The sequence below is a fragment of the Gavialis gangeticus genome, unplaced genomic scaffold (genome assembly GCF_001723915.1).
Source record: "Gavialis gangeticus isolate Ggan-Ray unplaced genomic scaffold, GavGan_comp1, whole genome shotgun sequence".
Classification (NCBI taxonomy): Eukaryota; Metazoa; Chordata; order Crocodylia; family Gavialidae; genus Gavialis; species Gavialis gangeticus.
Genome location: NW_017729016.1, coordinates 8,462,266 through 8,474,267, shown reverse-complemented (window position 1 = coordinate 8,474,267; position 12,002 = coordinate 8,462,266). Strand labels below are relative to the sequence as shown.

The 12,002-nt window shown below is 45.9% G+C and overlaps 1 protein-coding gene across 1 annotated transcript in view; it reads right to left on the bottom strand.

Annotated features, from left to right (window-relative positions):
- LOC109294298 (nodal modulator 1) overlaps positions 1 to 12,000 on the bottom strand; it is a gene marked incomplete at its 5' end in the record, with an annotated part of 50,522 nt that extends 38,522 nt beyond the window's left edge. The window contains 11 exons of the mRNA XM_019512598.1: positions 2,307 to 2,457; positions 2,917 to 3,022; positions 3,662 to 3,751; positions 5,239 to 5,376; positions 7,237 to 7,389; positions 7,865 to 7,937; positions 8,118 to 8,224; positions 8,335 to 8,435; positions 9,262 to 9,307; positions 11,237 to 11,326; positions 11,842 to 12,000. Coding sequence (XP_019368143.1) covers positions 2,307 to 2,457; positions 2,917 to 3,022; positions 3,662 to 3,751; positions 5,239 to 5,376; positions 7,237 to 7,389; positions 7,865 to 7,937; positions 8,118 to 8,224; positions 8,335 to 8,435; positions 9,262 to 9,307; positions 11,237 to 11,326; positions 11,842 to 12,000 — 1,214 coding nt within the window. The remainder of the gene's footprint in view (positions 1 to 2,306; positions 2,458 to 2,916; positions 3,023 to 3,661; positions 3,752 to 5,238; positions 5,377 to 7,236; positions 7,390 to 7,864; positions 7,938 to 8,117; positions 8,225 to 8,334; positions 8,436 to 9,261; positions 9,308 to 11,236; positions 11,327 to 11,841) is intronic.
- Positions 12,001 to 12,002: the final 2 nt, after the last annotated feature.

Here is a 12,002-nt window from a genome sequence, read left to right as displayed (position 1 = left end):
CCCCCCCCCATGCTTGGCGGCAGACCCTTCTGGGCCCCGGTGCCCCCCCAGACCCAGGAGGCACCAGTTGCCACCACCAACTACGCTGGAGACCCCCACCACGCTCCCGTGGGACACTCCATCCGCCCCAGCATCTCAGCATTCACAAGCTGCCTGGTACCTAGAGGTATGTAGAAAAAACATTTAAAGCTGTGTCTACACCCGAGTCATCGAATCTCTCTGAATCGATTCAGAGGGTTCCAATTCAATTTGGAGAAAATAAAGGATCTCCTGATTTGATTCTGATTTGGAGATTCAGTTGCCAAATCTCCAGTGAATCAAATCAGCGACCAAAGCTTCACACAGCCCTGTTATATGTGCACAATTCTGTAAGGATACAAATTAGCTCAATTGCCCTAACTTTGACGCTGAATGAAGCTAAGTTAAAGTTGGAAGGGTCTTCTTGTATCACTACAGAATCATGCAGACGTAAGAGCTGCATCATATCACTATCCTCTGATATTGATATAACTGTTACATCTGTCTAGAGCTTTAGTATACAAGTCTGACCTTGAGAGTAGAGCAGAAGTAAAAAAAAACCAAAAAAACCCAACCACATCACAGGAGTTCTGCGCCGTGCTGTATTTTTATGTGATTGACTATAGAACCATCATGAAAATAAAGGATGGTCACTAGGGCTGTGCAAAGCTTCACTAGCCGATTCGATTGGGAGGAAATTCAGCCTGATTCAGCGGCTGAATCTCCGAATCGGAATCAAATTGGGAGACCCATTAAAAGCTCCAAATCGATTTGAAAAAGGTTCAGCACCAATTCGGATATTCAGCCATAGATTAAACAAGCAGCAGTCCTTGACTACGCTGGACACAGCTGCCTCCAGCTGGTAAGTCTGTTGTGGTGGGCAGAGGGGAGAGGGAAGGGGCGTTGGGGGTGGGGTGCAGATCAATGCCCCCATAACAAGGGAGAGATTGGGACTGGGGCTGGGACAAGCGGCCCAGCCAGGGCAGGGAGGTGCAGGACTTGGGGAAGAGGGCTCCCGCCACTGCACGCCGTCGTGCGCCATGAGTTCAAGAGGGCATGGAAGTGGGCATGTGCTCCTAGATCTGTGTGGGGTGTGCTGGGCCAGGCTGCACTCTGGGAGGCTAGCCCCAGCAGCCCACTGCCGGGCTGTGCTCTGTGGTGTGGGTGGACACAGGGTTGCACTCTGGGCAGCTAGGTCCACCCGCAGTCTGGAGCACAGCCCTGGTCCCGCTCGCTCCACGGAGTGCAATGGAGTGGGGACTATAGGAGGGCTGCAGCCACCCTAAAATTCCCCATAGCCCCTGCTGCCAGCCCTGCTCAAATCTGGGTGTGCGCGCCCGCCCCCATGCCCTGCCGCTGCTTGCCCAGCTGGGGCAAAGCCCCAACTTGTTTGGGACACACAGGGAGGCTGAGCGAGCGGCGGGAGGACACAGCACCCGCTCCCAGATCTTTTTGTTGCCCGTCCGGAGCGCAGTCTGACCCAGCCTGCCGCACGCAGATCCAGGGGCACATGCCCGCTCCCATGCATTCCCGGACCAGCGGTACGCAATGGTGGGAGCTTCCCTCCCCAAGTCCTGCGCCCTACCCTGTGACCTAGCTGGGCAGCTTGTCCTGGCCCCAGCCCCAGACCTTCCCTCGCTGTGGGGGCGTTGATCTGTCCCACCCATACCCCTTCCCTCCCCCCTCCGGCCACCACAGCAGACTTACCAGCTGAAGGCAGCAGTGTCTAGCATCCTCAAGGGCTGCTGCCTGTTTAGTCTATGGCCAGATCTCCAAATTGCCCCCAAATCTTCAGATCCAAAAAGGGACAGTGATTCGAATCACTGAATCGAATCACTGTCCTTCTAAATCAGCCGAATCTATATTGAATACTTGCCACTTTGCACAGGCCTAATGGTCACATATGAAGCATAGGACTACCTACTGGATGCCTCTGCTCTTTTCTGAGCTCTTGTGTAACCAGAGCCACATCATTTACCACCTGTGTGCTCCAGAGTCTAGAGATTCTCTACCTGCAAAAGGGCTATGTTAAAACACTATTCTCAGGCAAAATATTGGGAGAACTCAGTTGGATAAGTAAACCCTATCACTGCACATTGTCCTATCTTCCTTGAATTCCTCAAGTGACATTTAATTCTTGACACCCAAGTGTGTAAGTCTAAGTACAGAGTTGTTGAGGAACCCTGTTTCTCATGCTACAGATAACATGCACTTATAACTCTGGAAATCTAAACCTACCCATTAATACTTTGAAACAGTTCCCCTTCTCCTCATAAAAGGGCACTTACCCTGTTGCTATAATGTCTGCTAGCTGAGGGGTGTTTGGTGCAATTTTCACTGTAATGGTGTCGAAGAAGAGGTGCTCCTTCTGGGCGTGAATGGTGTATGTGCCTGTCGTTATGTTCTCAAGGCGAAAAGAGCCATCAGCCTTTGTTTTTACTACAACAAACAGAGAGGATAGTGAAGAAAACAAGAGTGTGTTAAGCACATATCACTGCCAAGGTCAATGAAATTTTAGAAACCACCCAAAGTTCCAGGCTACTTTTGACTAACATGGCGTAGCGGGACACCACTAATGGTTTCTTTCCAGAGTAACTTTTGATTCTGTGTCTTACAGCACCATCCTTGGTTTAGTAAGTTTCTGAAAGAAATTATGACAAAGCTTCGTAAAGCAAAACAATGGAACACTTCCACTCTTTTGTTCTCATCTAGATAGACTGGAAATGGAAATTTAATCCAATGACTTGAAAGCCTCTTGAACTTGCCAAATAAACCCCAGCAAAAGCAGCTTATTCCCACGAGCCATTAGTTCAGGCTCAAGCCCTATTTCTACATTTCAGTCTTGCTTTAGACTTTCCCACAACACCAAGAACAAAAAAATAAATAATTACTACTTACCTTTAATTTGATTGTTTAGGGTTACTGTAGCGTCAGCCACTCCTTCTCCTTCAGGGCCATTCAACACTCTGCCTGTGACAGAGAAGCCCATTACGTGGAAAACAGGCTGTGGTCGGTGGGAGGAAACAGATCGTTAGTATCCAACTTGTGAAAGCACTGGGCTGCAGCACAATAGTGGTGTGCCGTGCAGCAAGAAATACTTTTGATGAAAAGTTATAAAGGAAATTTCCATTAATCTTTTTACATCCAACACACTTGGCTTGGTAATTTCAGGTAAAAACTGAGGCAGTCTGTCTCAGTAGCTACAGGAGCCAGGGAAGCTTTCAATTCATTTGTATTATTATCTCAACACAAAACACCTTCAGTCTGGGACCATGACTCCATTTTACTCAAGGTTCTACAAAGCTTAAAGACAGCTCCCAGACAATCTACATAACTGAGAAGGTCATTGTCCATTTACAAGTCCAGGAAAAGCCAAGCAACTGCAGGCTGTTTCCCTTATTTTTCCTTTCTCTAGTAAAAGTTGCCTAACATATCAAAACATCACACCAGCATCATAGTAGCACAATGCCCAAAACTCCCCATAATGAGGAAATTACTTGAGCAGGGGTTATGAATTAGCTTAGACCTCATTATGAAGAAAAACTTTGCCTCTCAAGCCCACTTTCCAGTACAATCAATTCCATTTTCACAGGAACATATTCACAGACAAGTTTGTCTTTAAATTCCTGCAATGACTTCTTACCTCAATTTGTAAACTGTCATGCTCTACAGCGAAGTCCAATCTAGATGGAGCAACGTCAAAGGTAATTCTCTCCCCCCTGTAGAATGGTATCTGGAAGAAGAGGCATTTCTTTGACTCCCAAGTAGCTGGTGTATAACCAAAGTGTTGTGTTTCACCTTGAACCTTTGACAAACCTATGCTGCACAACATTCCCAGAGCTGCTACCTGTTTTGTTTCTAAAGCAAAGGATTCCCAAGGGGTCAGAAGCTTGCTGGAAAATATAACTCAGAGGGAAGGAATAATGGCAGTAGTGAATCACTCAACCTATTTCATCTTGTTTTACCCATCTGTGAAATGGGCTTAATACTTGGGATATGAATTGCCCAAACCCTCACTGATCAACACACAGGAATGCTGTGGATTGCACTGGGAGGATTAAATGCATTTCCCTTACACCAACGCTGTTGCTCAACAGTAACCCAACAACACCATGGGTGCCTGAGCACCACAGGAAAATGTTGTAGGCAAGCATGCATGGAGTGCTTCCAGGCATTACAGAGCTGCAATACTCTGGTGCAGGGCTGTCCAGGCAACCCACAGGCCTCATGTGGCCCACAAAGGGTTAGCTACTTTCCCTCCTGACCTCCATTCTGCCTCATTTGCTCCTGCCACAGCAGCAAGGAGTAGGCTGGACTGTCTAAGCTCTGTGCATATCAAAGAAGAGAGCCTGCAAGCACTCCGGGTGGGTGGTGCATGTGGCCCAGGAGGGGAGTAGGTGCCATTTGAGCAGCCATAAGAAGTCAGACTGTTTCCACGACAGCCTGGCTCCTTCACTCTCCTAGTTGTGCATGCCACACACACAGAAAGATCTGCATCCCACCCCATCCTTTCTGGCCGCATGCGGTGGGTTGAGGGGGAGCCAGGCTGCCTGTGATGGAGGGTGGTCTGAGGAGGGGGGACTGCCCACTGGTGCACCTGCAGCTGACAGATTGTACACAGCAGTGGCGGAAGGCAAAAGGGGACACTGGGCAGCTCACTTAAGGAGTCAGCTGGGGAGGTGGCTCACCCACATGGCCGTGGCCCTTGAGTACGTGGCCTATGTGGCATGCGGCTCTCAGGTGCCCGGAAGTAGGACAGCCCTGCTCTAACGTATTCAAAGCTCTAGCAGGAGATCTAATTAGATGGGTTTAAAAAAAAAAGTCTTTACTTCCCAGGCTGAATGTAAATGTTTACTTAATGCTGTAAATGAATAAGAGGGATACAGTGAGGAAAGATCTTGAAGGTACAACCCATGAACAGCTACCTGCAGCTTTCCAGTCTAAAACAAACTTCAGGTGGGATTCTAGGATTGGCTGAACTATTTGGTTAGGCACTTATTTGCTAATAAACAGCAACTCAGAAACCTCCCTGCACAGTTCTACCTCACCCACTTACCTCAGCCTCATACATTTTACTGGGCACAGTTCTTTTCCAGCCAGTCCATCCACGGCAAACACCTACCACTATTACTGCTTTAGCAATAAAACCGTGAATGTGAACAACAAAACACTCAAAAGTAATCCATGTGCAAGCAAGCAATGAACCTTGCAAGTACCTACCACAGTGTATTTTCCGCTTGGTAAAGAGAGGAATGTGAAAGATCCATCCTCCTTTGATATAACATTGCACAGGTAGGAGAGAGACTCATCTCTCACTTGGAACCCATCAACTGGAGAAATGTTGCAGCCCATAATATCCTGTTCAGAGAGAAGCAGTGTTACTTCTCTCTCATGTTAAGCATTCTCCTCCAAGACAAATTATTTTCCCCCTTCTAATTCCCAGGAGTTAAGAGAGACTTTGGAATCGAGGCTCATGTTATATATGTAAATCCCAGTAAAAATAATTGCATGGAAGCAAGTTTAAAGGAGCAAGATTTTGAAAACTGAACTTGACTGCTTCCCTGATATCCATATGCTGCACTAGCCACCTCCACAGTAATTATTTGTTACACTCCAAACTGGATTACTTTAAGCCAGAGCAGAGACTCCCAAATGGTCATATGTTCATAAACCAATAGTGTGTGGCAGCCATTGGATATTGGCAATTTTTAAAGATCAAAAAGCACTTAAAATAAGAACTTAAGGTTAGTGTTCCTAGAGTCATGCTACAATAGAAGTAAGACTTAATTACTGAGACTTAACCCAAAACAAAGTCAGGGTCTGATGCTTAGAGATAAAAGTTCTCATTTGCATGCCCAGCTATGTGGCATTGGGCCAAAAGTTCCTCCCTAACCCCCCATGTCTTTTGGACCTTGATAAAGAATTGTCATCCCTTGGGCTGACACCTGGGCTTCGTGCACAGAAGGAAGGTAACTGGAAAAATGTGACCTTTGAGACCATACAGGGGTTTAATGTTCACCCTCTGAAGCTCTATTGAAACTGTGATCTAACAAAACATCTCATTTCTTGTGACTGACAACCAAGTGCCCCTGCTCAGTTATATGCATATTGTAAATCCAGGCCTCAATTTTGAAAACGTTTATACCCAGACAGACCTTTCCTCACATAAGGAACTCTGCCAGGCTCTCTAAAAAGTCAAGCACAGAGACAAGGGTTTGTACAATCAGGCTCTTGACATGAAACAAGTAAAAGGATGCTCATATTTCAATAGCTTCAGTAAGACCAGCTCACTGCACCCCCTCTCTACCACAAGCTCCTCATGTGCCACTTTTTACTATTCTAAGAACTCTTTCCAACCCCAGCCCCTCATCATGCCAAGTATTGTGAGTGCCTCCATTTCCCTCAGGGCAAAGGCTTTGTGTATCCCTGTGGATCCCTGTCTAGCAGTTTCCTTCTTTCTGGGCTTTGTGTGGTCCACCATACCCTACACCAGGGTTCTGAGATTAAGGTTAGTGGTCCTAGATCTATGCTAGAGTACAAGTTAAGATTTATCTAGCAAGACTTGGTCTGTCAGCCGTGATACCCTGAACCCAACAGAAACCAGTGTCTGATGCTTCAAGAGATCCTTGGGTTCATGGGCCACTTTCCCATCCATCATGTGCTCTATGCACCCCAATTTTCTCTATGGCAAGGGCCCTCAGTGTCCCAATCTGCTCTTCTCCCTAAAGCTCTGACCACCCCATTTCCCCCCAAGGCCAAGATAGTCTATTCTACTCAAACTCCCATCCACTTCCCAACCATTCTTTCTGCTTGAGAAATAAGTCATTTCAATGTTGTCAGCTTCTTCAGAGATGATGAACAGAGCTGAGACAGAAGACACTCTTAGACTAGAAAGCATCAATAGCTCCCAATAACTCTTTCATCTACAGACCACTAGAGACAATAGAAGCTGTTGGGTCTGCCAAGCAGAGAACAGAAGTCCACGTGTCCCTCTCCGTCTACACTCTGTTGAGTTTCTGATATTCATCAAATCAATAGCATTCTACTCCTTGCTGTCAAAAAAAATCCTCTGACACTTTGAAATCAACTACTTGAGGAGGTCACAAGTCATTGCCTTATAAGCGCTGAACTGAGTGCAAGATTTTGCTTTGCTCTCCCAGTTAAACCCTTTACATTTACACCCTTGATACTACGGAAGTCTCTCTGATCCATCACTACCTCTTTGGTGACTGAGGAGGAGAAGAGGAGGAACATGACTCCTTTCATGGGTTCACCATCACTCCGCACAGAACCTGAAACATTGTAGCCAGCCACAATCAGAGGGGCAGCAGCATAGGCATTGGAATTGGTCACTCGCACCATTGTGTTTGCCTGAAATACAAAAGTAGGCATGTTTCAGAACAGAACAATAAGCCCCCATTCATAATCATCACGGCACAAGACAACCATGCAATCACCCATATAATGAACTACATTATAACTCCTTTATGAACATCAGCAGGAGAGAGTGCATGGATTATTCAAAAGAGAAGGAAACAGGGGATGCCTCTGAAAAAACAGCAGGTAGTTGCTTTAAGAGTGGCTTTAAGAACAGGCAGCAGTCCCTAGGAAGTACCTGTGTTATCTCAATTAAAAGGCAGAATGCATGAGACTAGCAAGAGGATGCACACACTCCAGGCATGCAACTTGTTACCATATCTTTCAAAGATTTTTGGAACTTCCACTTGATCTAAACTTGATTCATTAACTCATGCCCCGTGATACTCACTTCCTATTACACAGGAATGAATATTACACAGGGGGAATAAAATCACCTCCCGGTCGCTTCTGCTTTATGAGCACTAACCTCTTTCAATACCCAGGTGGGATGTGAGGCAAAAATTTCATATTCTCCAGGCAGCACTTTAAAGAAAGCAAACCTGTGAAACAGGAAACAAAATTATTTTTCTTCAGGAACATTCTTAATGTTTTTCATAACCATGAAATATTTAAGAGTAACCCAAAATGAAGTCATCATTCACAATAATCCCTAATGGCTCGTTATATTTCCCTTTCTAACCTACTAATGTTGAATAAACTAAAAACAAACAGATGCTCACTTTCCTCCGGCTTGGGTCACAGTAGCTTGTATGTTTACATCACTGCCAGCATTTCTCAGTACAACCTGGACACCAGCAGGACCTAAAATTTGACCTTTGCTGAGAACCTGGCAAAATGAATAAAAAGGTAACTTGCAGAGAAGCAGTATCATACCACTTGGAAACTTCTCTCATGTTAATACTGCACACCTAGAAAAAGTATAAAAAGAAGCCTAACCTTTCCATTCACAGAAAACCCAGTAAACACAAAGTTAATATCACCTCCTTTTGTGCAAATGTCATTAATACCATCCACATGGATGTCCACGCTAGTTGGTTCTGGAAAAAAAATTATATTAATACACTGTATATTTAAATGATATCATTATATTGGTAACAATATACTTCAGCTATAACTGAATCAGTTACTAAGTATAACATCTGCTTTCCAACACTTGCCAGGTTAAAAAGACAAGGCCATGAAAGAAGAGGTTATTCCCCCAAAGTGAATAGGTAAGGAGAACTTCTTAAGGATGGGTAACTGAATCTCATATTTGGTATGTTAAGTTTTATTCATTCATTATACGTACTGAAATGTTGCATCCATTTAAGTTCATACAGGGTTCTTAGAAACAGATGACTGAATAATAAAGTCATAAAACGTAAGAATATGTTGTACCGATTAGAGAAGGGCTGGATGACGCACCTCATTTTGTCAGCTATTTGTGTCTTGGAAACGTTCACCTCTCAGACATTAAAATCAAGCCTGTTGGGCTTTTTCCTTCCCCAACCAAACACCTTCTATTCCTTCAACTAACTACAAGTAAAATAGCTTGGCACATTTTCCTATCCTGGGGTAGATGGGATGTATTAATTTACCTAATAAAACATCAATGCTTTCTTCTATGGTCATTCTTCAACCTACAGTTCACAAATCTGTCTGGGTCATGCTGGGCTGTCATTATGGCTTTTGCCATGGAAAAAGCATGTTTTCAACATTAAAAAAACATTACTAGGACATACCAATATTGGTCAATATACCAAACTCAGCTGACACTCTCTTCTCCTCTCCACCCCAACCACAAATCACAGCCTCTTCAAAGCAGGCAATGGAAGAGCAGCACATGTACTGCACCAGTTTTACCAAAGAACAATGAGTACTTACCAAAACTCCACCCTAGGGGAGGTTCAATCTTAAGAATGAAATCCCCCTAGGAAAAGATAATAAAGACATTCCTGGGTTTAAATGGAATCTGCTAATTTAAAGAAAAAAAATGGGCACAAAGATACAATGGCTTGGCTAGATAAGAACACACTGAAAAGCCAAGGCAGGTTTCCCCCAAGTTCTCTGAGTGCCTGAGTACTTCAATGTAGTAAGCCCACTGCTTCTCTCGATATAGACTACTTTGTCAGTGATCTAACCCCTAAGAGCTGTAAGACAGCCCTGTGGAAATCTGTGGGGTTTCACATGGGCTAAGATCCCACCCACACAGAGCTCATCATAAACCTAAGGATTAAGCGTTGGTAAGAAAAACCTGAGCCAGGTTACAGAGGGGGCTCAGAGCAAGAGGCCTGATGGAGGCATTCTGGTAATTCAGTAGTTAACCAATTGAAGGCAAACAAAACAAGAACATTTCAAGCTAATACCCACTTAATTTCAATTTAAGAATCAGCCTTCCCAGTACAAATCAGCATCATAACATTGAGACATTGGCTTTATGCTCCATCATCATTGTTTATACTTAAAACAACTTTTTAAAGTATTGTCTGGAATTTGTTCTTTCAAGTAGTCCCTTTATTTACATTCCTCTCCATTGCGCTATGAAGCAACATATGCTGTTATACAACAAGTATGCTCTTGTATGTCCTAAGAAGATGACTACAATTTGCACATGCTTAGCCTTTACGTTTTTTGGGAGAGGGATTTTATTGAGCTGTATTTCTATGCTACCAACCAAAGCGAAGTCCAGTCTCATGATTACTACGATACAAATAAATACTCATATGACAAAAGTCAAGTAATATCAAATTGTAATACGTGGTAGCAAGGAATAAAATACCAGGACTAAGAAAAATTAAACTCCATTTAGATCGGAAGCAAATCATGATGCACTCATCATAGGCAGAGTTCCCTCTAAGCTGTGTGGCATGTGCAGCCACACTCATACCGCACTGCCAGGCGCGCCCGCACATGCCACACAGCTCGGAGGGAATGCTGCCCATAGGATCATAGGAAAGTAGGGCTGGAAGGGACCTTACAAGGTCATCTAATTCATCTCCTTGATCAAGGCAGGATCATCCCTAACCATCCCAGCCAAGCGTCTGTCCAACCTGCTCTTGAAAATGTCGAGGGATGGAGATTCCACAGCTTCTCTAGGTCGCCTGTCTCAAGGTTCGACCACCCTCATTGTCAGAAAGTTCCTCCTAATCTCCATCCTAAATCTCTGCTGTGGCTTGAGGCCATTGCTCCTAGTCTTGTCCCTTACAGCCATAGCGAAAAACCCATCTCCATTCTCTCTATAATCACCCTTCATGTACATGAAGACTTTGCAAATCCCCCTGTCTTGGTCTTTTCTTCTCCAGACTACATAACCCTAATGCTTTCAGCTTTTCATCCTAAATCTTGCTGCCCAAGCCCCTAATCATTTCTGTTGCCCTGCGCACAGTTGCAAACCAAGGGGAGTGATTCTTCCACGCAATTCAGCACCGGTGAGGCATCCCTTGGCCTACTGTGTTCAGCTCTTGACCCCAAACTGCCCATGGCCTTTCTGAAGTGTGGGGTCAAAAGCTGAACACAGTACTCCAAGGGAGGCCTCACCAGTGCTGAACTGCGTGGAAGAATCACTTCCCTTAGTTTGCAAATGACACTCCTCTTAATACGACCCAGGACGATGTTGGCTTTTTCTGTAACAAGAGCACACCGTGGGCTCATATTCAGCTTATGGTCTACTGTAAGCCCCAGGTCCTTCTCCGCAGTATTGCAGCCTAGCCAGAGCTGTTTCCCAGTCTGTATGCATGTATGCAATTACTCTGTCCTCCTTGATATGCTGCGTTCAAATCAGATTTCACTCGGCAAACAGGACCAAATGGTAAGCAGTCGATCACGGTAGCGTCCTGCGGACATTCCCACAGCTCCTTACCTTGTCGTACAGGGGAATCATGAAGTAGCCATTGTTGGGGGCACAGTCCGTTTGGTATTTCAGAGTCCCGTGCTTCGTATATAACTTAATCTACGAGACAGAAAACAAGAGGAGAAGCCATCTCATTAACCGCTCCCCGGTGACCGAGTCTGAAACAGGCCGCGCTCTCAGCAGATCCGGACATCCACCGTGCAGGGACGAGCAGAGAGCAGGGGAACCAAGCCAGGACTTGTAAGGACAATGTTTGCAAGACAGCACAGGAGCCAAACATCCTAAGGACACGCAGTGGCTGGAAGACTCCCCCAAACCAGTGCTAATCTTCAGAAACCCTCCATTTGGGGCAGGGGCAGATGGTGGGGGGGTCCCAACCGAGCACTCCCCCCCCCATCGGGAAGGCTAACGCTTCAACCGGAATTAAACGGTCGTTCGCTTGAAATGTCTTAGTGCTTGTTTGATGCATTCACTTTAAACTGGCAAATTACCCGATGACCCCCATCCATCAGGCCTCTTGTGCCCTAACCTGGGAGCTTTCTGCCGGACTCAGGCTCGGAGCCCTGTTCTCCCCGACACCCAGCGGGGCCCATCCAAGCCCTCCCTCCCCGCACCTCGATGAGCGAGTAGTTGATCTCCACGTCGGACTTGACGAAGCCGCCGCAGCCCACGACGATGTCCTCGGAGCCGCGCGCCAGCGCCCAGCACAGCGCGCACCACAGCGCTGCCGCCCAGCCCCAGCCCCGGCCCCGGCCCCGGGCCCGGCTCCGCGCCG